The following is a 25625-nucleotide window of genomic DNA, read 5'->3' as shown; positions in this document are numbered from 1 at the left end:
CCTTATCATTGTGATTTGAGTTATAGTTGTCTTGCTATTTTTATCTTTATTGTGTTTAAGAAACGGTTCTGAGATTTTCAAACCAGCTTCTCCTTGGGTTGTATGTTGATTAAAGGATATATAAAAGTACAAAATCTATTTAAATCTTTTATTGTTGTATTTACAGTTTCTGGTACAGGCTTAATCTTACATAGCTTAAATAGTCTTTTTTGTCATAATTCACAAACTAACAAATTAACTAACCATTGGGAACATATCAGTCAATATGACTTTCAACTGACTCTGACATGTCTTAATTGAAGTGTTCACACAAGGCAATCTCCTAGCACCAAAAAGTTTTGCATTGACTTAGTTTACTCGATTATTGATGTGATGATTCACATTGATAAAGCCTAGAAGATTTTTTTGTTTCTGATAACAATACAGATCTAAGAATGATGTTATTTTCTTCAGCTCATGGCACATTTGTTGCTTAGTGGTCAGTATTAAAAACAATGACCATCACATCCTGTCATAGCAGTCTTACAGAACTTATTTTTACCATTGACACCAGGCACTTACGCCAGAACAACTTAAAATACACTGAGCGCTTCATTGGGACAGAAATAAAGTCCCATGTTTGATCACATCTCCATTAATAAACTAACTTAATTTAGAGAAATATATAATATTTTCATAGGTTGAAAGAGAGTTTTGTTTTGTTTTCAAATACATGGGTGTTAAAGACAATCCCGACTAGAACAGGGAATGACAAGAAACTAATTTAGTCTCAAACTGGTTTGGGTTGAAATTCATCAAATGTGTTATCTGCATCTCATCTGCAGCACTTGGTGTCACCTCAGAAAAATTAGAAGATCCCCAGAATAATCCATAAAAATCAAATTATGCATGGTAATCGTTTAGTTCCAGTCTCTCATTTATTTTCAGCATGTACACTTCAATAGGTATGTCATGGTTTTGTCCTTTATCTATTTACAAAAATATACACAAAATACTGTCTTTGGTTTAAAATTCTCAAGCACATAACAAGAGCAGAAAAAAGTGCAAAATTTAGAATAAACAAAGCTCTTAATGAACCTTTCAATTCAAAAGAGTGGTCATGATAAAAAGGTTACAAAAAACTTCTTTCAAAACATGCATCAAAATTTTAAAAATTACGTTTGTTGCCCAAGACTTTGAGCACTATGATCATTGCCCAGGCTCCTAGACAATATATTAATTGCACTTAATTCTCCTCTATTTCTGAGACTATCAATTAATATCAACATTTCAGGGATCTCAATTAATTTACCTATCTGCATGATCCTGTGTCAATGCATTGGTTTATCATGGATTTCTTTACGCCAGCAAACATGCTCTGCAAGATCAGTTTTACTATCGATAAAAAATGGTCCAGAGCCTCTTGATGGAGATAAATGTGAAAAATGTGCGAGGGGATCTGGTGCAGTTGCCATTCGAACTGAGTGAGTATAGTCTCGGGTTCCCCTTCTTCTTAATGTTTGATCCATTTTGTTGGCTGGAGTGGCATCTCTCCACTGCATCCAGCAATGGCGGTATATAGGGTCTGCTGGACCCCAATTTCTTGAAGGCTTCACTGCACTCAAAAATTTCTAAATAAAACATAAACAATCCATGTATCAAAAACAAAAGAAAACAGTTAAAACAGAATGCTCATTTTAAAGACTAAAAGAGAATGAAAACTGCTTAAAACTGTGCTGAAGACTTACCTGGCAGATGTTGTAATCAACCTGAATGCAAACTTGTCGAAGAGCTGTCACACAGATTGTGGCCCACCCAGCAAAATACAAACCCCATCCCAGCAACACTTGCCACGGTGGGTCATGCCTGCCCGGAGGACCATCCCATGGCATCACTACCACAGACCACGCTTCTATGGTCTGGAAAAAAAAGTCATGTCAATAACATTGTAAGTTTGGATTAGGAGCTAAGATTAAGGTGCAGTCAACAGTTTTGCTTACCAACAGGTAGAGTGGGGCCAGGCACCATAATATTTTCCACAGTGGGCCCAGCTTACTTCCCACAACAAACTCCATGTCAGTGTAGAGAGGCCCACAGCCATAAATCCAAACAAATGCAACAAGTTCTGTGACTGTGCATGCCAAGGCCAGGCGTCCAACTACATAGTGGTCCAGCACATGAATTAATGAAAGCCATTCCTGAGAACAGAAAAATTAGCATTTTGCATTAAAGCATCTTACTTGATTGCAACAATACTAGGTGGAAAAATGCTTACAGGTATCATACACAGAGCTCCAAGCACAAAGCCTATAAAGCAGCAAACAGCGGCAGTTTTCCACCATTCCCAATGTCGCTTGGACTCCACATGAATTGCTGACAATACAGTATCTAAAAGTGGCACCTTAAAATAAAAATAATAAAGATAGAAATTTTAAAAAAATACTATCAAGCTATTTGAAATTAAATAGGTCGTATGTATGTATCTTACCAAAGAAGCAAAACCTGCACAGACTATAACAAGGAAGCCTACAGCAGCTATGATCAGGTCAGTGTTACCCCTCGCTGCTGCATCGTAAAGAAGTGTCAGTACCAAGGTCTCGGGGAGGTCTGATGCTACAAGTTGCCGCAGCTGACTTGGCTGCACTATTTGACCCAGCCTGAGGAAAACTATCCCCACCCACAAGACTCCAACCAGCAAACTGCACACAACCAAAGCAATGGCAGTCCTGGAACAGCAAAACAGGTAATGCATTCAGACCTGAGATGGTTCATGACGTGGAGGTTGTTTCTGAATGGCTCCTCAAAACCTACCACACAGCGTTGCTTTTAGAATAAAATCGTCCAGCACCAGTCACTATATTTCCAAATCCAATGTGGGTGGAGAAGAATATTTGCACGGTGGCAAAATACCATGTCTGAAAACAAACAAAAAAGAGATGGCATTTTTAGAGACTGTCACTGTATAATTGTATAAAGTATGAAAGTACCAGAGCGGTCGGTCGCTCCTTTCCCTGTCCACTTCAGCCGAGGCGCCCGAAAGAAGGCAACTCTTCTGACACCTGCTGGCAGGCAACGTGCTCGGTTTTCAGGTCTTCAAACTCACCTCCGCGTTGAGCAGCACGTCCCAGTCGAACTTGAGGAGCATCTCGAGCCCCGCGTCCGCCCCGGGCATGAGAGCGCTGTCCACCAGCAGGGCCACCATGCCCGCCACCAGGGACACCAGCAGCACGGCGAGGACGCGGCGGTAGCCTCGCGCGCCGCGGAACACACTGCAACAACGGGGAAACGAAACGAAAAGCGTGATGCATCCGTCTGAGAAACGAGGCTCAAATCGAGAACTCTCGAATGGGGCTCACCACAGCAGGGCGATGGTCCACAGCAGGAAGAGGAAGGTGGCCGTCACGCTGAACCACATGGGCTCCTCCACGGGTCTCTTGAGGAACGTCTTCCTGCGAAACAAATATCGATTACACTCTCGAACTGACCCTTGGCTTTGGCAAGCCTGAGCCGCGGCGACTTACTTGAGGCACGCTTCTCCAGACGTCCTCGAGAAAAGGTAGCCTTCCTGCAGGACAAGGGAAAAGATGACGGTTAAAAACCAAAAGCCTCGACGGGGAGTCGAACCCGTGATCAAAGCGGTGGCTATGCTCACCGTTCCACTGCTGTGGCGGCACTCGCTGAAGGGCACGGGGCCCTTGGCGGTCCAGACGGCGAAGAAGAGTGACAGCGCCATGAACACGGGCCAGTACACGGACAGCATCGCGGACACGAGCACCTTGACCACGCCGACGCCTGCAACACCGGCACCGCCCTTCGCTGTAACTTGTCCGTCCAGGAAACTGAGCGTATCAAGATTGGGGGACGGTGCGAGGGGACCGCGACTTACCGGTGAAGAGCGGCACGGCGCGCCACACGCGCGTCACGCCCTGCTCGCACAGCTGGCCCAGCCCCACCTCGAGCAGCGCCAGCGGCACGCCCAGCAGCAGCGTCGCGGCGCAGTACACGGCCAGGAAGGAGCCTGCAACAAGCACACAGACCGTGTTACAGTGTGCTGTCTGTTTCGGCAAAACAGGCAGGCATTGAGGCCCCTGCAAGCATGCAACTTTTCACACACGCCCTGTTGGTAGGCAACCTTTCATACAATCAACGCCACGCCACTGGCCGCGCCAGCACCAACTGCACACGGATTGGCAGCCAATGCGGCGACACTGTTAACGCCCTAACAGGCCCACCATCGCGTTCACAAGTTACGTCACGACGTCACGCCCCCGGGCCCGGCGGTCCAGGCTGCATCGCGTGTGGATCGGCCGCAGGCCGCGCGGCAGCGCCAGCGGACTCTGTCTCTCTCGCACTCGTGGGGCGGTGGGGCGTGCCGCAGGGGTGCGAGAGAGAAGGGGCCACTCAACGTTTCGCAGTGGCGGCAACCACCCGCGGGGCAGTCATTGGAAAACGCGGCGGTCGCGTGGCGCGGCAGGCCGAGCCTGCGGTGGTCCACGAGGCCGTGCCGCCGTGGCGCTCGGGGGAAGTCCACGCTCTCGTAGAACCAAAGCGAGAGCATAAGCAAACAAGACGGTTCAATTTTTTCTTTCCACTCTCGTTACGCGCCACTTTTTGTTTGGAGAAGTGTGTTTTTCCAGGAAGGAAAGTATGAAAGTAAATGCGCCTTCCTTGCTGCGTATTCGAACCCGCGTCCGCCGCCTCGGCCTGCAACAAAGGGGCAGCGATGCCGCGGTGCATGGCGGGGCCAGGCGGGGCGGTGTGGGTGTCTGCCGGCAAGCAGAGGCCAGGCGGTCAGGCAAGGCAGGCCGCTCGCCCCGCGCCGCAGCGCGCGCACAAAGCCGTGCTCGGCTTCTCGGATTCGAATCGCATCATCTTCCCACCCATTGACTTTGCTCAATGCGCCGCAGCCACCGCTGTGATTGGCTGAGACGCCGCGTCCTTGTCGCACCCGCTGCCGAGGGGCCGGGGCGGAGTGACAGAGACAGACGGTCCGGCTGCCTGGAGCTGCCTGCACGGCGGCGCCGCGCCTCGTGGAAGAGGGATTGCTTGTCCTCCCCTCGCGGCGTCGCGGCGCCTTGCGGTGCGGGGGCAGCCCGGGGCGTCGCCCCACTGTCGGGCCGCTGCAGCACTCAGTGGAGGCCCGGCGGCCAATCACCGCGTGCCTTTGTGGTGCAGTCTGCACAAAGAGCGGCTAAACACCGCGACCCCCAAAGTGGCCAGGCCGGGCCGCTCCCAAGTGGGCCAGGCGAACTTTTGGGAGCGGGGCGGGCCGGGCGCAGTGGCCGTGAGCCACCGTGAGCGGCATTCGGCTTTGGCAGCATCCGCGGATCCTCCGCCCGACTCGGCCGCTCCGTTTGCAGCAACCTTGCGGCTGCTCGAGGCACTGCACTGCGAAAGAGCGGAGCACAGTGGACTCCACTGACGCGCGGGGGAACGTCTCCTCGGACTCGCCTTTCAGCAGGTTATTACCATCTGCACCCGCCCCGCCCCGCCCCGCCCCGCCCGCCCCGCCACGGCACAGTGCACACGGCACGCGCCGCCGCGGCCCCCGTGGTCGCCACGCGCCGCCACGCGCGCGATGGGCAGCCTCTGGCAGCCACCTCGCGGCACTGCACCGACTGCAGCTGCAGGCCGGAAGGGAACCGAAGGGAACAGGACCGGTCGGCGCAACAAGTGGCCCGGAATCGGGAATCACCCGGATCGGAATCGAACACCGGAGTCGGGGGACTCGGTTATTGCCGCTTACGAAATCGAGACGCCCACAGCCAAGCCTTTAGCAGCGCCCGGTACTCGGCAGTCGCGTTGTGGTTCGCAGTGTACGCACCCCGGGAAGGAGAACTGCACGCCCGGCGCTTACAGTGCATCGGCGTCGCTCTGTCTCTCTCGCACCCCTACGCCACGCCCCACGAGTGCGAGAGAGACAGCGCGGCGGCCTGCTCGAGGGGAGCAAGGGCCGTGGCCGCGCCAAGTGAGCTGTCACGGCTGCACTTGCTCCCCGCGGCTGCGTTTTTATTTTTATTTCTATCTTTACCGCCCAGTAATGACCGGCTCGCTTTGCAGAACGACGGGGTTGCGCAACGGCGACAGTACGGACCGTTCGGCCAGAAAATAAGCGGGCCGTGATTAACACACAGAAGCAGCCACCAACAACAAAATAACAAGTGTAGTTTTGTTCGCATGCTTGCGACTTACACGAGATGCTTCGTGCTTTAAAACGGCCAAAATCTGAGACGTTTGGCCGCCTCACTCCGCCACGCGTCGGAGTGCATGCAAGCAATGCGAGCCTGCCGCAAGGTGGAGGGGGGCGGCCCTGGCAATGAACCCGTAGTGTTCCGGCCCGCCGCGCCTGCCGCCCCAGCCGCGCCCCGCCGAGACGCGTCCGGCCTGCGTCCGGTGCGCGCGCCAGCCGCGCCAGCGCCGACGACGACGCCCCGAGGTCCTTCCCTGCCGATACCGCGTCCACGCGACACTCTCGCCGTGGTGCTGCAGGCGGCACGCCACTGCCGCGGGCGGTGCGTGCTCCGGGCCGCTCACGCACGCCTCACGCACACTCACGCACACTCGCGCCAGGCAGGCGTTATGAAATGCCATTGGCAGCGCCACCCCTTCACGTCACATAACTAGGATTTGGCGGCGTCGCCGTCGCGCCTGTTGGTCTTGGCCTGCCGCGCGGTGCACTGCAAGTGCTGAGCAGTGCAGTGCCATTCGTCATCCGCGAGGAGAGGATGACGGGGAGCAAGGCGCCGAAGGGCGCGGCGACTGCAGGGGCCACTGCAGTATCGACGTGAAAGTGTTACAAAGTCCGGTCCAGTCCGCGCGGCCTTCCAGATGACCCCCTCCCCTTCCCCCGCCCACCTGCAGCAATGTTATGCTAATCGCCGTGCCGTGCCGCGCGATTGGTGCGAAGGCGTGGCGCGTAAGCCGACTGCAGTGTCGCAGCGGACGACAAGCTCCTCGCGGTGCACCGGGAAAAAACAACGCCAAGCACACCGTCTTGACGCCTCGTTTTGTTCTACAGGGACGTTGTTTCGCCCGCAGCTTCATCTCAGCATGCAGTGAGAAACGTGACAGGGTCAAAGTGCTTCGGGAGAAGACCGCCAGACCACCTGACAGTCCTGCGCTCTGTTCGGCCGATTCGGGACCGGGCCGCGATGTGAGGTAGCCGAGTGAAGATCAAAGTGGCCGTGGAGCCCGGCGGCGGGAACGACGGCCCTGACCGCTGCAGGCCGCTGCAGGATGCGGCAGGCGCGCATCAGGACGCAGGACGCGCCTCGCCTCCGCGACGAGCAGGAGCAGTCCGGGATGGTGATGAGGAGCAGAGGACCACTTTCGTCCGGAACAGGTTCCGCGCGGCTGTCCGGCCGCCCGACCGCCCGGTCGCCGCCGTTGAATCATATTGGAAGAAACTAAAAGTCCGCCCCCCTCCCCTTTCCCTCGCCTTCTCCGGTGGCAATATCGGGGACACCCAATAAACACTGCGGCGGCGGCGGCGGCGGCTTGTGCCTAATAGCCAGCGGCCTACTTCTCCCGGCCGATCCAATAGCAGTGCGGCGCTGGCACTCTCACTGACAAAGGCAGTGTCGGCCGCGCCGGCATTGCTTAATTTATTCTGGCGTGCCGTGCCGCCGTGCCGAATCGAACCGCGGAACTCTATGACGCATTGGGAGCAACTGGAGCTGCAGCGGGTTGGCAAACCTCCACCCAGTGAGTGAGTGAGTCCACGCGTCAACACCCGCCCCGCGGCGCCCCGCCCAGCCGGCCTCTCTGTCTAGTCTCTCTCGGCTGGAGTGACTCTCAGCAGTCGCTTGCCGTCCGAGCCGCGCGGCCGCAGATACGCGTCTTTTCCCGCGGCGTGTCCAACGAGCGAGCCGCTCCAGGCAGCCGGGGCAGCGCACTGCGTACTGCCGTCAGCACTCCATGCCGGCGTGCAGCCTCCAGCGGCGCGGCCAGCCCGTCCAGCAGTTAGCTCGTGTTTGACTTGAAAAACTGCTGCCGTCAGCCTGCCGCTGCCCCGTCACGGTGGCCGAGCACGGGCCGAGCTGCTGGCGCCCGGCCGGCCGGGGAGGAGCGCCGAGACACTCTCCGGTCATTCTCAGATTCACCTTGGGGCGAACAAACAGCATTCAGGGAGGCGTTTTCCTGTGCGAGGTGCGCGCGGCGCACTCCAGCGGCCGTTCTCTCAGTGTTTCTAGTGTGCTTGAGCAGCTGGGGAAGTGCACCGGGCGGCCTGCCGCTGCCGCCGCTGGAGCGCCTGCTGAGTCAGGGGTAGGCAGCACCGCAACACACCGCTGCTCGACGGGCGGGTAGTCGGCAGGCGGACTGTGGGCGTCGGTGGAAACGCGCTGACAACCCATCGCTACGCTTTATTTTGGAAGAAAGAACCAGATAAGATGCGATATTGCTGAAAGAATGCAGTGGATCTTTCTTTTCAAACCCCTGGGGATCAAGCATCTAGCAGACAATGGGTGTGGAAAATGATGGTTTACACTGAGCATGCCACACTGCTTACCTCCTCCGTACTGCAGCACCAGCCGCGGCAGGCGCACCAGGTTGCCGAGGGACGCGGCCAGGGTGAGGGCGGCCAGGGCGGCGTCCACGCTCCAGAGGCCCCCGCACTGTAACACAAACAAGGAAACATTGACTCAACGCCACGGCACGCCGCACGGCGCAGCACAGCCCGTCCCGTACGGGCCGCGCGCGGCCTGGCCCAGGGCCTGGCCCGGCATGTCCGGCGCAGAGCATCATCGCACCCAAACCCGTTTCGTTTCGAATCAGCAATAATGAGTGAGTGAGTGGGACGGAGAGCGTGGAGGAGCACGCGCGTCCGCCGCGGAGACGGCCTTCTCGGGGACGTCCAGGCTCCGCCGGCCACTGGCCGCCACCGGAGAAAGTGGTTATGGTTTCGGAGGCGGTGCCGCCACTGGCCGCCACCTGCTGTGGGGTTGCCGCCACCGCGCGACCGCCGCGACCCGGATCATCGTGTCGGCGCGGCGAATATTAGGAAACGGACCGCGAGGGCGAGGACGGCGCGGACGGCCCCGCGGCGCTGCCCCGCCCGCCCGGCCGCCAGGCCCGGTCCACCCGGACGGAGAAATTCGCCAATTGGCGCACGCGTTGCACAATGATGGCGGGCTGGACGCCACGCGGAGGCTACACTAAGACGAGCCTGGCGCGAAAAGCAAACCTTGGCGGCGACGACGGCCGTCACCAGAGAGGACTCCTACGTGATATGCATCATGTCGGGTTGGTGCTCTCACCGCAGTGCAAGTGCGGCGCGGTGCCGCACCGTGGAGAGATCCACTGCAGCTGCGGACGCCGCGGACGGCCATAACCCACGGCGATGTGTGCCGCGCGGCCTGGACGGCCCGGACTCGGCCTAGGCATGTGGACGAGCGAGATGCACGGCCGTCACCTGTCAGCCGGCCAGCGAGCCGCGGCCGCACCGCGCCGGACGGCGAGGGAAACCCTCAATGCCTTCTTTATCGACGCGTTTTCATGTTATTCCATTCGACATTAAAAAACGGGTCCCGTATGAGGACACGCCGGGACACGCGGAGAGGGATAGAGATGGGGAGATGTCCCGAGCGATACAGAGTGATGCCCTCGGGAGAGGACCGACCCCGCCGAGCCGCGTGAGCCCCACGCACAAGCAAAGGCCGCCTGGCTGATTCAGTATCGTCGCTCTGCCTCCCTCGCACTCACGGAGCGTCAGTAAGCGGCGCGAGGGAGACGGAGCGACGAAAGCTCTCTTCGGCATCGGCCTGCAGGGCGGTATTAAAAGTCACTCGGGCGCGAGGCGAGGGTGGGTGGGGGATACACCGTCGGGGTCAGTCCCCCTTCCACGCCGCGGGTCGCAGCGCGGTTCGGCCACCTAGGCCTCCTCGGCCACCTGGCGTTCTGCAGGTGAGCCGCGCCAGCCAATCAGACGGACAGTGCAGGCCCAGGTTGGTGCCGGTGACGCGTTCGCCAAACGTGAAACGCCGACGCCACACTTTGGCGCTCACGCCCCGTCCGCGACGCGTGCCTTCACAGTGCCGGCTCAATTAAGCGGCGGAGGGCCGGCGGGTCGGAGGGCCAAAGGGCCGAAAAGCCAAAGAGCCGTTGTCCGCGTCCGTCCAGGCGTCCCGGCCCGCCATCGCCGCCACGCTGGAGAAGTGATTTTCGTCAGCTTTCTCCCCATGACGGAAAATTGTCTGGCTGCCGCGATAGCCATCACACTATAACCTGACGCCTGTTGCCTTCGTCAGCGTGTGTGTGTGTGTGTGTGTGCGCGAATGTGCGGCATTACGTCTCAGAGAGGCGTTTTATGGTCTTTGATTTAAAAAAAACACACACTGCTTGCATAGTTACTGGGCGAGCTATCATGACGCTGCTGCGCGGTGCTGCGTGGTGCTGAAGGATGCCGCGAGCGCTCTTTTTGCCGCGCTCGCGGGGCGCTATCGAGAGCGTTCTCCACGGCGAGAGAGAAAGAAAGGCCCCACAAAAAAAGTAAGAGATGGAGCCATAGCCATTGAGCGTGCCTCTCCGAATAAGTAGCCTTGATGAAAGGAAAGCAGAGCATGAATACGAGGCCGGGTGGCAAGCCCAAGCCGGGTGGCGTGAGGCCGCTGGGGCGCCTGCCGACTGCCGGGCGGGCCCGCCCGTTACACACACGTGCGCTGCGGCGTTGCCTACCCGACACCCGACAGGCGCTCCAAACTAACATTGACGTCAGGCAGAGTTCACGTGGGCGTGGCTGTTCCCCCCCAAGGGGTAGTCTGGACTTGGTGAAGAAGGGATGCTTCTCCCACAAGCCCCCTGCAGGTCGGCCACACCCGTCGCCAAATGCCCTTGACGGGCATGCAGTTCACAGAGCGGGCCAGTGGGTGAGGCTACAATCTGACTAGAATGAGAATTCCTCGCTTATCACAGAGTGCGAATCGCGACCGAACTGAGGCCGGACCTTCCTCTACTACATGAGCTGCTCCCGGCCGGCCGACGGGCCGCGCCAACTTCGTGACCCGCTCGGCCTCCGAGGCGCCTTTCGTGTCCATCGCGCGGCGGGGCGGGGCGGGGCGGGGCCGACACGCCGGCCAGCCAGATGAATGAATGCACTCCATCACCGCCGCCACGCCGCCACACATTTACCCAACACACCGATAAAGCAGGCGGGTTCGTAGAAAACCGGCAAAAGGGCAGCGAGAAGGGCCGGGCCGGGCCAGGCTGCCAGGCTATCCGTTGCGCTCGGCGCTCCACAAACACGGGGGCTTTGACCTCCGCGTGCCCGACGCGGCCGGAACCTTTTTTATGACTATTTTTAAGGCGCAGCCTGCAGCTGCTATCATCCGTGTGGCTAATTAGACGAGGGAAAGGCAAGGGTGCCTAGGGCTGGCGGACGCCACGGGCTGGACAACAGGGCTGGACGACGCCGAGGGCCAAAAGACCGACGCCGAGGGCCAAGAGACCGACGCAATGAAGTCCGGTGGGTGCAGCACCGCGCTGCCCCCGGCGCATGCCTGGCCTGACCTTTGGTGCAACTGCTCCGGCCACACTGCAGGGCGCGCGCCGTGCGCTGCCACCCGCACGCAGGGACTGGCGGACTGGCCTGACGGACGGCGAGGACGGAGAAAGGCGCGGTGAAGGGTGCACGCTGGATGCAGCGCCCTCGCCCGCCGTCGAGAGACACAGAACATGTCCGGCAGCGCAACGGGTTGCGCGCCGGCGTGTGTTCCGCACTGACTCGGGTTCGACTCCCGGCAGTGGGCACTTCTTTTTGACGTTTCCTCCCGGCAGTGGCGGTTGCCTGAGACAGCCCCCGACCAATGAGGAAGCACCTCGCTTTCGGCGGGAAGCCTCAAGTGAAGGCGGTAGCGTAGCGGCCTCGCCGTTTTTGATCGACGCCAAGGTGCAGAGCCGTCCTGGCCGCCGCCTCTCCCTCGTGGCGGCGAGGCGGCCGGACGGACGCCCTCCACGCGGCTCAGCCAGGCTCAGCTCCCAGCTGCCGCCGCGCTGTTCACTTGCACTTTTGTCTCGGCTCGTCGCGAAGCTGTGACCGGCACGATTAATTAGAGTAACGACGGGGCGGGGCGGGGCGGGGCGGGCGGGGCGGCACCGCCTCGGAAAGGCTGGGCGTAGCCCGCCCGCCGTCTTTGAAAGAACGAAGGGGGCGGCGCGGGGTCCCCCGCCGCGCGCTCCCTCGGGGTGGGCGCCGGGGGCCCGGTGGACGCCCCCGCGGCCGCCGGCTCGCCCCCCGGGCTGCCGGGGGCCGCCTGTTCACGCACCCCCGTCGCGAAGGGGCAAGGCCCGGGCCATTAATGTCGTAACGCGGGGCGGGGCGGCTCCCCCCGGCATCGCCTGGGGCTTGCGCACCCCTCCGCGCCGCGCGTCTGGTAAGGCAAATTGGCGGCGCGGCGGCAGGAACCCGCCGCGCCGAGCCCCGGGGAACGAGCAGCCTCGTCCGCCGCCGAGGGGTCACTCCCCGGGTCCGCGGTCAGGCGAACGCGTCCCGGCACAGCACTGGTCGACACGGCCACCCGGGTTGGGCCCCCCGTCATTGTAAAAAAGGGAAGGGCCCGGGCCATTTTTGTCCTTTGGGGTTTTGCCCGTTCGCTTTCGCCGGGCCCCCGTCGCTCCATTTTGAAAATTTGGTTCCCCTTTTGGGCGCCCAATTTCCCGCCCGTACCCGCCACCCCCGGCTCGCGCGGCTCGCTACGGGGTCGGGAGCCCGAACGGATGCAGTAAAGGGCAAATTTTGGAAACGGGGCGACAGGAAAAACCAAACTGGCAGCAGCGCCACGGGAAGTGGAGCCTCAAACCCCGCGGGGTATTTTTGAAAAATTTTTTTGCGTTCGATTCGAAGAAAAAGACATTGCCGGTTTTAAGCCCCGTCAGGGCCCAAAAAGGCGAAATTTTGTACTTTATGCGGGACGAGACCAAAGTCCGAGAATTGCTACTTTTTGAAAAGGGTACTTATTTTCCTTGTTATTTTTTTCACTTTCACCGTCATCGTCACCAACCAAAGGGACGGAGCGCCTCGCTGCCGCAAGTCTGCGGCGAGCGCGGCCACTTGTCACTCCGTTACCATTACGTGGACCTTCTTTTTTTCCCGCTGACTGACCCCCCCCCCCCTCCCCCTTCCCCTGTCCACTCGGCTCGCCGTTTAATTGAATAACAAAACGGGCTTCGGGAGGCGACTGACTTGCAGCGGGGAGGCGACTTTTCCTGCTGCAGAAGCCGCCCCGGCGGCCCCGGCACAGCAGCCCGGAGCCAGGCAGCCTGCCACCCATTACTTATTCACGTACCGAATGAGTGCCAATTACGCTCCAGAGCCCCCCCCCCCCCCCGCCCAGATGCAGCGGCCCAGTTCTCAAATAACGTTCATCGGCATGCCGGCTGCCTCTCTTGCATGGCTGCGTCCGAAAGCCGGAAAACCTGGCCCCGGCCCGGTATCAATTCCTCTCCAAAACAACCAACAGACACGCCGACGCCGACGGACGGGCCGGGGTTCGACGCGCCGTGACGCCGTGACGCGTCTCAAGGAGGAAGAGGCCACGAGCTGACTTTCCCGTCCGTGTCGTGTCAGCGGCCCGGCAGCCGGGTGTCAGTTGTCAGTCAGTTGTTGTCGGGCCGGGGCGGGGCGGGGAAATATCATAATCTCATAACCAGCGTCACGGCGGCGCGGCGCGAGGCTGGCTCCAAAGAGCTCCGATGGCTAGCTCCACGCCCCGTCGCGCGTTCAACTCCCCGTCCAGCATGGAAATGGGATTACGCTACGCCTTGCGCTACGCATTCCGGGGCCGGAACGCCGAGTCCCGAACGGAAGAATAATTATGACAAATAGGAAGCGGTGCGGCACTGCGAGACTGCGCCCAGCCCAGCACCCCCAGCTTTCCCGTTTCATTTCCTATTTATAAGTGCAAAACAATCTCCCCCTCCGCAACGCAAGGCGTTCTCGGGGTCAACATCTGCTTCCTGGACACTGCGCGCGCTTTGCCCTCTCGGCCGGAGTGGAGTGGTCTGTCGTGGAAACAGGCTCCGCCACCGCGAGGCACTGCAAGGCCCGCAGAGCGCGCAGGACTGCCGCGGCGTGGCGTCGCTATCTGCGGCTGCAGATCTGCAGGGCCGGCAGGGCGCAGGCAGCCCAGTCCACTTACTGGCCGCCAAGGCCGCCATCCAGGCCGGCACCGCCATTGTCCGCGCTAAAATACGTCCGCATCCGTTAACAGCTTTAACGAGCGGCGCGGCGACGCCCCGGAACGGCGGGTCGGCCTGGTCGGCGGGCTGCTTGGCGTGCTCGCGGGTCGCGACATCCTGCACCTGCCCGGCGCGGCACGGCGGCACGCCCACCGCGCACCATCGTGTGCCTCTCGGACAGCGCGCCGCACGCCGCGGTCTAACGACACTAACGAGGTCAAAAGTACGACGGATAGAGAAAGGAGCGGTCGCCATTTCCCCGGCAAGGCGGAGCAGCGAAGCAGCGAAGCCCTTCCTGTCCCTGAGCCATACACGCCGCGCCGGCTGGCGGCGGGTTGCGGGTTCAAATCCCCGCGGCCACATTTTTTCGCCGGCCGATTAAAGTGCGGCCGACGAGGAACGAGGCCTAATTGCCCGCAATAACGTGACGCCCGTCATCGAGGCGGGGCGGGGCGGACGGGGCGCCACACACGCGGCGAGGCGGGTGGCGCACGCTCTCATTACCGCGGGCGGGACGAGGACGCCGTGGCCGAGGACGCCGTGGCCGAGGACGCCGCGACGCTCGACCGCCTCATCATGGCGATCCCTGCCTAAACTAGCCGACGGGACGGACGATTAGCGACCTTAGCGATACTTTCACCGGCAAGTCAAGTCGCGCCACGCACGTCACGCGGCTGGCGGCGGGCGTCGCCGTCTCCATCCGCAGCGACGCGGCGCGGGTGCCAACATTTGAAATAGACGCGAGTCCGCTGTTGACGTGATGGTTACGCACCGGTCGGGACGCGACGGCCCAGGGCGGCACGTGCACGTCGGGCGGCTGGCCGCAGCCCGGGCACAGGCCCTGCGCCAGCGCCGCGGCCGCCTCCACCTCCACGGCGAACGGCGTCTTCTCGCCGGGCTGGACGACGACCACCGCGTCGCCGCCGGTAGGGTTGTTGTTGTTGTTGTTGTTGTCATCCACCAGGTGCTGGTACTTGGTCTTCTTGCCCTTGCGCCGCGGGGCGCCTGCCGGTCCGAAGGCGTGCGGCCTGAGGCACAGCGGCTGCGTCCTCTCGGGCGGGGGCGGCAGCGGCAGCGACTGCTGCTTGGCGACGCGGGGCTGCGTGCAGGCGGCCCCAGCCGCCACGGTGGAGGCCGCCGCGGTGGAGGCCACGCGCGAGGCCGGCGTTGTCTTCCCGGAGGCGGGGCAGGGCGTGAGGCTGCGGCGCGGCGCGGGGGTGGGCCCGAGCAGCAGGGTGCGTCGGTCGCCGCGGTGGCTGCGCCACGAGTCGTCCCTGCGCAGCGCGATGGGCGGCGGCGGCACGCGGCCCAGCGCGGGGGTGGTGCCCTTGGGGCCCTTGGCGCCGTGGGTCAGCGCCACCTCCAGGCGCACGTTGTCCAGGCTGCTGTACACGGGCTCGGGCCGGAAGCTCCAGAGCGGCGCCTGCACGGCGTCCTGGCTGGCCGAGTGCCCGCGGTGCAGTCCGGGGTGCGGGCCGTGGGGGCCGCGGGGAGGCCTCTGCTGCAGGTCCTTGAGGCTGTGTCGCAGGACGTGACCGTGGTGCTGGCCGTGCTTCAAGTCCTTGAGGCTGCGGTGCAGCACGTGACCGATCTGCGAGCCGTGCTGGGGCGGCAGCGCGGCCTGTAGGTCCTTGAGACTGCGGTGCAGGACGTTCTCCGCCGACGTGGGTCGGAACGGCTTGGCGCTCTTGAACTGCCTCTGCAGCGAGTTCTCCAGCGGCCACTCGGCGTGCACGTCGCGCAGGCTGCTGTAGATGTTCTCGTCGCGCACGCGTCGGAAGCTGCGCTGCAGCATTTCGCCGCCGGGCGCCGTCACGTCGCGCAGGCTGCTGCTGGCGGGCGGGCCGTCGCGGCGCGGGGGCCCCGGGCGCGTGGGGCCGTGCCAGGCCATGTTCTCGTACCAGGGCGCGGCGCCGTGGCCGTGCGGCTGGAAGCTGCGCACCAGCGCGTGCTCCAGGGCCTGCTTGACGTGCGCCACGTCGCGGGTGTCCTGGGTGTCGCGGCACACGGCGCGCCGCCGCAGCGTTTCGTACGACCGCCAGCCCTCGGGGGGCAGCCCGTCGTCCCGGTGGCACGTGAGCACGTCGCGGGCGCGGTCCGCGCTCACGCTGCGGTACATGTGGTACACCCTGGGCGGGTCGCCCTTCGGGGGCACCTGCGGCGGCCGGGCCTTCTGGCGGTGTGCGCACGCCGGGGCCAGGGCCTGGTGCACGCAGGGCTCTCTCTGGCGCTGCTTCTGCTTCGGCGTCTGCGGCTGGTGTGACTGGTGTGGCGCCGCCGGCTTGCTCTTCGACGCCTTCTCCGCCCTGCCCTGGTCCTGCGTCGCCGCGCGCTTCGGGCACCGGCAGGGCGAGCCGCGGCGACGCCCGGACCGCTTGTTGTGGTGGAGCGCGCTCTTGAAGCAATTGTGGTCGTACTGCTGCATCCTGGTCGCCACCGGAGCGGCCCCCGCTGCGGTGGCCTGCTTCCCGGCGGCTGGATGGACCATCACGAACTCGGGCGGCCCCGCGGTGTAGCCCGGCGGGGGAGTCCCCTGGGGGTAGCCGGGAGGGTGGCCGAGGAAGAACGTCGGCGGCCGACCCGGAGACAAGTGCCTGGCGTACCCGGGGGGCGGCCCGGGGGGCGGCCCGGGGGCGGCGACACTCATGATGGCGTACCCTGGCGGGTGTCCTGCAGGGGGGAAGGCCCGGCCAGGGTGCGGCGCCGAGCTGCCGCCGGGCCTGGCGGCCACGCTGTCGTGCAGCTTGGTCATGAGCTGGGGGTCGTAGGACCCGTTGCTGCTCGTCATGAACCACATGTCCACGCCGCTGCTTGGTGCATGGGGAGCGCTGGGCTGGTCCCGGCGGCTTGCGAGATGAGGACACACACGCACTCACTCCACCACGCACGCCAGTGCGCCCACGCCGAGCACGCCGAGCTGCACACGAGGATCTTCACCGGCCGCCGCGGCGCATGTCGCCCTTCTGCGCCGTTGCGGTGCAGCGACGCCCGGGCTCCGCGCCCCCTCCCACGCGCGCGCACACACGCCGAGCACACACACTCACACCCGCGCGAGCACCTCCCGAGTCCCGACGCGGCTCCGCGGCTGACCAGACTGAACGACCGCGACTGGAAGACTGGAAGGTCCAGACTGGACCCACGGCTGGACCGGACTGGAGTGACTGCAGCGGCCTGCCGCAGCGCCGGGGCCTCTCCGCGTCTCTCCGCGATTCGGCTTCGGACGGGTCGGGCCCCGTCGGGGCAGGACGGGTCGCGGAGCCCCGCGGGGTCGAGCTGACCGGCCCCCTCCACGCTCACACACTCACTCACTCGCACACATAGGCGCGGACATCCGGAAGAACCACCGCCGCCACAGCGCGTCGCCGCCGCTGCCTCCGCGGCCGGGACGGGAGTCGCCGAGTCGCAGCGTGTCACCGCTCGGCCGCTCCGTCCTCCCTCCCCGGCAGGTGCACGTGCCGCGGACCGCGGACGGCCTGGCTGCAGCCGTGGGCCTGCCCTGTGGGTCACTGGGTTGACGCTAGGCTGTTGAGGCTGCGCCGATGCGGCGTTTCGTTTTTCCTTCTCCGCGTCGTGTGGACATCGCCGCCGCCCCTCCACCATGCCTCCACCGCGTCCAAGCCCCAGCACCGCGCCAGGACGGCGCGGACGGCGAGGACGCCGCCGAACGGCAAACGGCACCGAACGACTGGGAAAGTGGAATCGAGAGTGACACCGCAGTCGAACCTGGTGCAGGTCGCGGCCTCCCCGGCCGGCCGGACAGGGACGAGTTCACACCTAGAGGGGCACCTTTCCCCGCGTTGTGCTCGTCAAAGCGCCGCGGCATCAAAGCGCCACACGGACGTTGGACTTCCCCCTCCCCCAAAAAAGACTCAGATAGAGAAAAACAGAAGCAGAAAGAGAGAAAGAGTGACGGCGGGCGAGGCGGCGGCGGCGCTCGGCGCGTGCATGTCGTCGGCAGCCACTGCGCTGCAACGCGCCGCTCGCTGAAGGATGTGTTTGTTTTTGCTTACGGGGATTCCTTTTCCCTTCCGCACAAGGCAGGCCGAGAGGCGGCCGGCCAGGCTCGCGGGGATCTTCGCCTCGGTCACGGACGCGCCGCGCCAGACGCCGCGCCTGACAGCGACAGCCCCGCGACAGCCCGGCCGGGATTGACGGCGCCCTCGCTGATTTGAGAGTGTCCGCGACGACAGCAGTCGGCAGGCCGGAGTCCTGTCACAGGACGCGACGCCGGCACCCGCCTGGTCGCTCTGTCTCTCTCGCACTCACGGGCCGTCCGGTGGTGCGAGAGAGACGGGCTGCTGCCGCGCTGCCGCGGGGATCGCCGCTCGCGGCTCGTAAAGGACGACGCGGTAGCTGCACGGCTGCAAGGCTCGAGGCTCGAAGCGAACAATTTTGCCCATTTCCAAGCGAAAGAGAAAACGAGCCGGTGGTGACCGCCACTGGCGAGGCGGCGCGGCGACGGCGCGGGGCGACGGCCGGGGGCACAGCAGCACAGCAGGGCAGCCCGCGGGGAGGTTTCACCCCCGCGCAGTGACAATGGCACGGCGAGAAAAAGAAACCAAACATCAAAGTCGAAGTCACTTGGCTCGGAACGCGGATTCCGCTCTGGCTCCGCCCCGCGGCAGTCGTTAGTTCCCTGCAGCAGCCAGAGCCAGAGCAAGGCGATTAGCGCCGGAATGCCCTCTTCACCCGCCGCGGCACTACAGCCCACTACACCGGAAACGCCACCACGGTCCGGAAGTGACGCCCCCAGGTCTGAAGTGCGCTGCGCCGGGCGTCGCCGACGGCGTGCGTGCGCTGGCGGCGCCCGGTGACCCATTGGCCCCAGGCCTCGCCCCGGGCGGACAGCGACCCAGCACCCGGCCGAATGAACCTGACCCCGGCGGCGGTCGGCCTCTCCCTCCGCGCGACGAATCCCGGAGATCGCCCGGTCGAAGACGCATTTGTTGCGCCGTCTCTCTCGCACACCCGCGGCACGCCCTATGAGTGCGAGAGAGACTGCCGTCCAGCGCGGCGATTAATCGCGACCCCGTTCGTTCGTGATACAACGCGCGCGGCGACGACGGCCCGGCGACGCACCGGGCACCAGCACCAGGCCGTCGACGCGCCGGCCGCCGCGATTAATTAAATTTGAAACTAAATCGCTTCGCGCTGCGCGGCAGCAAGCGGCAGGTGTGTCCCCTGCAGGAGCCAACCAGAGAGGACGGAACAGAGAGGTATAACTGGGATAGGGCCCGCTCCGCCAATTTCCGAACCTCGCGGGGCGCGCGACCTAACACGGTAGCCAACCTACGACACAAAAAACTTCATTTCTGTTGGCGCCTTTTGCCCGACACGCAATCATTTTCAAAATCTCTTAATAGCTATTACATTTGGCAAAACAGGGATAAAAGATTGAACGTTCGTTTAATAAAAATAAAGGTGTATGAAATATTATTTTGATATTCGTTGAGCCAGCCCTGCTCGGGGCCTCCCGAAGAGGCTTCGGCTCCGAGCCGACCGCCACTTTGTTGCAGCAGTAGCGCGCTCGTGTCGTGTGTGAAGTTCGTTGGTGTTGTGTTCGTCGTTGGACTTGTCTTTATTTTTGCTGCGGTAAGTATTTTAAGTCTTTTGAATTTAGTCCTTAGTTTCCCTTTTTGAAACTGCTGTACTGCGAATCCCTCTCCATTCCTCGGCGCCCCCGTTAACTCGTTTATGTAATGAAATTCGGCGATTGCCGAAACAGGCCTTGGCAGCCGGCTTTGCCGAGTGATGGCGTCCATTTTGTACTTAACATTTTGTGATATGTTTTGAGTTTTTCAATTCCGTGGAGTTTTCTCTATCTTATATAGTCCCTCCTCAATGCATTATCTATAATCATAGTAAGTTTTTCGAAGTGTGCAGCGGCCTCAAGTGACTTTGCGGCCGAGTGGCCTATACTCATAACCTGCACTCCTTGCCCTGTTGGTCTCTTGTTTTGCTCAAGTGAAAAAAGTAATCACTTCACTTTTTAAATACATTTCCCAGATATATCAATTTGTGGGTAAAAGTTGCTTTCTATTGCATTAACTCATTTACAAAGAGTGGGGCCCCACCTAGTTTTAGTTTCTGAGTTATGGATGTTTACGTTAACTTTTGGTCGATTCCCCCCAAATTCTCCTCACAACACAGAAAATGGTGCCCAGCCTTCAAATTGTAGCCTTTATATCTCTTTTAGTATTAGATAAAGATGGTGCTTTCCCTTTTTTAATACCTTCCTTTGTTTTCCTGAAAAAATAACACATAAGAACAAAATGTGGCAAAAATATCTCAAATTTGAATAAAAATTAAACCAAGAGTAGTAAAGTAGCTTTTACACCCCTTACTGGGCTTATATTTCCTAATCTTTTTCCTTTCTCTGTAAAAGTTCAAATGCCAGAATCTGCAAACTGGGTACCTTTTCATTTGTCACAGGGAGAATTTGGGAGAATCGATTAAAAGTTTGCGTAAAGCTCCATATCACAAAGACCAATATGAGCTGGGGCCTTCAACTCAGGGATTGAATTCATCTATTAATGGTTAAATTTTAGCCACACAATGAACTTCCTGTCACAAGTATTTTTAGAACTTTACAATATACTTAATATTTTTGTATCTTTTGTTCCAGATGACTCTTGTTGAGGCTTGGGGTGATGACTTCACATTCCATTACTCCAAGGGGATGTAGGTGTTACTGGAGGCTGTTGAATCTATTCCGACCACCAATCTGCGCTAAGTGGTACGTTCCATTATCGACTTAGTTTTCTCACTGGCTCTTCCTTTCCCCCATCGTCTCTTTGCTAATTTCTGTCTCTTCTTTCTTTTCAGATTGATGATGTGTTTGGCAGGCTTCCCAACTGATCCTTCCGTTTAACTTGTGACTGAAGATTTTCAATTATTGATCTGTGATGTAATCTGTGATAAATGTTTTCATTTACATGTAGTATTTAATTTAAAATTTTGACTTAATATTATCGGTTATTGATTTGTGATGTATCTGTGACAATTGTTTTCATTAAACATGCATTTAGTTTGAAAATTTCATTTTCATTCCACAAGCCTTCCCCCCCCCCCAAAAAAAAAAAAGGCGTGGAGTAAGCCAACAAGCTATTTTCTCATTGCTGTAGAACAGTGGAAAAGAGCAATAGTGATCCGAAAACAACACCAATTGGCACTCGAAGCAGCCCATTATGCATCTCAAACACCAAAACCAAAATAATTGGCCAGGATTAACCACAATTCAATCCAAAAACCTGGGTACCGGGCCAGCCGCCCGGCCGCCAGGCGGCGCGACCGCGCATTCAAACGAACGGCGCGGCCCGGGCCGACCGGGCCGTGTCGAGCTCCAGCCAAAAAGCGCGCGACCGCACCGCCAGGTGCGCTACTGTCGCGCGACCGTCCGCCGGGCCCGACGAAATTGGCGGAGCGGCTTAGCATGGGAGTTATACCTCTCTGTTCCGTCCTCTCTGGAGCCAACCAACAGGTACCCGCAACGCGGCCAGGCCCCCAAGCATCCAGGCCTCCAGGACGGCGGCGCCATGGCGGCGCGCGGCCCGATCCAGCGCATTGCAGTGACGGTGGTCAGCCGCACGCCCCCGCCACTCGCAGAGCTTGCATCGCCTGCAGGGGGACGAAAGCGCAGGAAGCCGCCGGTGTGGCTGTGTGTAAATCTGCGAATGAGTGTGTTTGTGTTTGCGGTTGTTCTCCCCGGCCAGCCGACGTGGCCGCCTCCCCCGCCGCGCCGTCCTCGATTTGGAAATAATAAAAACCGCGGAGCAGCACGTGGAGCACGTCGCGGCGTTGTCTTGCCGACCGTGCCGTCCGCGTGGCCGTCCGCGACAACGTCGTGCAACAATTATTTACCGTTTCCTTCACGTGCATGACCCGCTGCACCTGAAGAGCCCCGCCGCGCCCGCCGCGGGCGTTGTTCCCCGTCCCGTTGTTGGCTTCCATCACGACACAGACGGCAGCACGCTTGCGAAGCGGCAAAGCGCGTTGCCGTTTTTGATTGGAAATCGGCGATAGCGGCCGTATGCTAAGCGGCGCGGCGACACAGGACCGACCGGACGACGATGCCGCCGATAATGCGCGCTCTGTCTCCCTCGCACCCCTGCGCGGCGCGGCACGAGTGCGAGAGAGACAGCGCCGAAAGCACTGCTCGGAGTGAGCGTGCGGTACGCCGCCGTGCCGCGGTTACAGGGCGGTTACGCGAACCGGCCGTCGTGTGTGGCCCAGCCAGCCGTAGTCATAGCCGCGAGCTGGTGGTGCCTGCAGCCTGCAGCAGCGCGCTGACCCGTCCCCGCTCTTTCGGAATGAGGCTGCCGTGAATCTGCTTCCGAAGAAAAAAGAGAAGAAAAGGAAGCAATCGGTGTCCATCCCGCGAACGAGGACACTCCCCCTTTGTGACGCAACGCCGAGAGCGAACGACCAGCGACACCGGCACGAAAAAATCGGCGGACGCTCCCCGCTTCCCCGTGCAGCGCGGCCAGCGCGGCCAGCGGGCAGTGTGGCAGCAGCCCGCCGGGCGCGGTCGGGCGATCGGGGCGTAATGACTGGGCTGTGACTGCACCCATTAGCGCCGCGGGACGGGACGCCGAGGCCGGGGCTGGACACCACGGACCAGCAGTGGCGCCGAAAAGTTGGTCCAAATGTAGACCAATGGACGAAAATCGGATTTTGGGCTTACTTTGGGCGACCGCAGCGTCCAAACGCTTGCTGCCTAATAGTGCGGGTGGTCTTAAGGCCTTCCTCGTTGATCCCTTGCCTCGGGTTTGCGATTGTCAACGCTCGTTTGGGAGCAGTGGCGCAGCAAAGTTGGTCAAAACGTAGCAGCACGCCACTGGAAAACACGCCATCGGCGGGAGCGGGAGCACACCCCTGGAATTCCAGCGACTCCAGCGACTGCAACGCCGCCCCCGCCCGCCGCCGGACTGCAGCCCAGCCGAGCCATTAAGGCGGCTGGGCGGCATTTTTCTCCGCGGCCCTCTCGATTGCACAGCGTTTTGCTGGAGCTTGCTGGAGCTCGCTGGAGTAACGAGGCTGGCCGGGACGTGTACGCGATGACGGCGTCACAACTGCAGCGGCAGCGCGAGGTGGCGAGGCGAGGTCCAAGGCGGGAGCGAAGGTCACTCACTCCCTGATGCAACGCCGCGCCCGGCCCCTGGCCCCGCCAGTGGCCCCGCCAGTGGCCCCGCCAGTGGCCCCGCCAGTGGCCCCGCCAGTGGCCCCGCCAGTGGCCCCGCCAGTGGCCCCGCCAGTGGCCCCGCCAGTGGCCCCGCCAGTGGCCCGCCAGTGGCCCCGCCAGTGGCCCCGCCAGTGGCCCCGCCAGTGGCCCCGCCAGTGGCCCCGCCAGTGGCCCCGCCAGTGGCCCCGCCAGTGGCCCCGCCAGTGGCCCCGCCAGTGGCCCCGCCAGTGGCCCCGCCAGTGGCCCCGCCAGTGGCCCCGCCAGTGGCCCCCGCCAGTGGCCCCGCCAGTGGCCCCGCCAGTAGGCCCCGCCAGTGGCCCGCCAGTTGGCCCCGCCAGTGGCCCCGCCAGTGGCCCCGCCAGTGGCCCCGCCAGTGGCCCCGCCAGTCGGCCCCGCCAGTGGCCCCGCCAGTGGCCCCGCCAGTGGCCCCGCCAGTGGCCCCGCCAGTGGCCCCGCCAGTGGCCCCGCCAGTGGCCCCGCCAGGGGCCCCGCAGTGGCCCCGCCAGTGGCCCCGCCAGTGGCCCCGCCAGTGGCCCCGCCAGTGGCCCCGCCAGTGGCCCCGCCAGTGGCCCCGCCAGTGGCCCCGCCAGTGGCCCCGCCACCCCAAGACTCCAGCGGCGCCTCTCGCCTCCAGCGAAGGGCAGTGCCGGGCCAACTGGAACATCCTAACGTGCTGCCGGCGCTGCCAGTGGCGCTGCCGGCCGGGCGCACCGGACCGGCACACCAACAACGGGGCACCGGCGGCGCCCAGTGCGCGGACGAAAAAACAACGCAACGAAACCACACGACTGCTGCAGACCGATCCCGAACGGTGGTTCGCGGCTCTGTCTCTCTCGCGCTGGCGCCCTGCGCACGCACCTTGGAAGCGAGAGAGGCCAGAACGACGAAAGACCCGTCGGAAAAGCAAGAAACCTCGCCTTCCTCAGAGAACCTCCCTCGCGGAGTGTAAAGGAAGCCCGCCGACGCAACCGGGCCGCGGAGACCGGGCCAGTTTCGGAAGCGATACGATACGAGCTCGGTCCAAATGACGCGATTTTATTGCCACCCTGGCCCTGCCGGGCCCGGGCCCTGCCGCCTGCAGTTTGCCGCAACGCGGATACGGCGTGGTGTGGGGACACGTGGCAAGGCGCTGCGCTGGCGTCCAACAGTCCAACGCGCGCGATCGTTAAGAAGAACATGTGCCGGAAGTGGAACGCAATCGCGACTGCGTGCCAGCACCGCCAGCACCGCCAGCCAACGCGGCGCGGCTTGGGGCAGGGCGGCAGGGCGGCCTGGCGAGGGTGGAGGATCACGGGTTGATTGACGTGCATTACCGTGCGCGAGTCCCGCTGCTGCAGCACGCGCCCCGGGCGGCGGCGCGATCGCTGGTAGGCGGCGTCCCTGCTCCACTGCCACCGCTCCACGTAGCTCACGCTCTGGATGTCGGCGCGCAGGTCCAGACGGCCGTGCACGCGGACGTGCACGTCCTGGATCACGGTCGCCCCCGGTGGCGGCCGCCGATGCTGCTGCCGGTGAGGGCGCTGCGGGCGCTGCGCGCGCGGCTCGAGGACGCCGTCGAAGACGTCCAGGGCCAGGGCGCGGCGGCCGGCCCCAGAGCGGTCCATGCAAGTGGCTCACATGGCGGACGCCGGCAGCACTGGCAAGCCGCGTTGGCGAGTCCACCACACCACACTGTGAGCTGAACGCTAGAGCGCGCAAGTAGCAGAGGCAGCAGCAGAGGCAGCGGACCCGCGCGCACATGCCGCTAGGAGCGGCTCTAGGAGCGGCCAGGGCTAGGGCAGGGGCGCAGGGACGCAGGGACGCAGGGGCACCACCTGTTAGAGCTAGAGCCTGCAGCAACGGCCGCGCACGTGGCTGACGTGACCACGGCGGAGGCAAGGCGGAGGCAGGGCACTGCTAAGGCAAGGCACTGCCAAGGGGGGGGCCCTGCCCGTCAAAGCACAAAGGACGGCCGTGCATTAAAAGTCATTCCTTTCGAATGCGAAACGCCACCAAGGAATCGGTGACGTCATAGCGCATGTCATACTCGCTGTGGCATGGCACAGGGTGCGGACAAAAGGGATACTCTGAATGAGGGCGAAGATGACGCTCACGGCGTGCAGTACTCACCGTGGAGTGCGGGCGGGCCTTGCCCTGGATGAGCTGCGTCGTGGAGCCCATGGGGGTGCGGGGCTGGCTCCAGCCGCTGCCACCCACACTGCCGCCGCCGCCGCCACTGCCGGCGCTGCTGCCGCCTCCCCGGTGCAGGGTCAGCCCCGCCGCCGAGGCCCCCGCCCCCAGCGAGGACGACGTG

The 25625-nt window shown here is 61.8% G+C and overlaps 1 protein-coding gene and 1 long non-coding RNA gene across 3 annotated transcripts; one reads left to right on the top strand and one right to left on the bottom strand.

The window, feature by feature from the left end:
• Positions 1 to 134: 134 nt before the first annotated feature.
• LOC117653626 (sodium- and chloride-dependent neutral and basic amino acid transporter B(0+)-like) lies at positions 135 to 25504 on the bottom strand. The gene is made up of 13 exons (XM_034399426.1): positions 25442 to 25504; positions 8489 to 8594; positions 3866 to 3997; positions 3632 to 3771; positions 3501 to 3544; positions 3336 to 3428; positions 3083 to 3248; positions 2791 to 2894; positions 2468 to 2705; positions 2255 to 2380; positions 1980 to 2177; positions 1728 to 1898; positions 135 to 1610 (listed from the first exon to the last, which is right to left on the bottom strand). Exons 1-13 carry the CDS (start codon positions 25490 to 25492, stop codon positions 1311 to 1313), a joined length of 1869 nt encoding a protein of 622 aa, XP_034255317.1. The 5' UTR covers positions 25493 to 25504; the 3' UTR covers positions 135 to 1310.
• LOC117653627 lies at positions 19351 to 21187 on the top strand. Of its 2 annotated transcripts, XR_004588242.1 has the most exons (3): positions 19351 to 19743; positions 20777 to 20887; positions 20977 to 21187. It is a non-coding gene; the product is annotated as an uncharacterized LOC117653627 (long non-coding RNA). The 2 variants fall into 2 exon arrangements; XR_004588241.1 differs by having other exon boundaries at positions 19351 to 20887.
• Positions 25505 to 25625: the final 121 nt, after the last annotated feature.

Source organism: Thrips palmi, unplaced genomic scaffold (genome assembly GCF_012932325.1).
Source record: "Thrips palmi isolate BJ-2018 unplaced genomic scaffold, TpBJ-2018v1 HiC_scaffold_8, whole genome shotgun sequence".
In the NCBI taxonomy this organism is placed as follows: Eukaryota; Metazoa; Arthropoda; class Insecta; order Thysanoptera; family Thripidae; genus Thrips; species Thrips palmi.
This window is presented reverse-complemented; position numbering and strand designations above follow the sequence as displayed.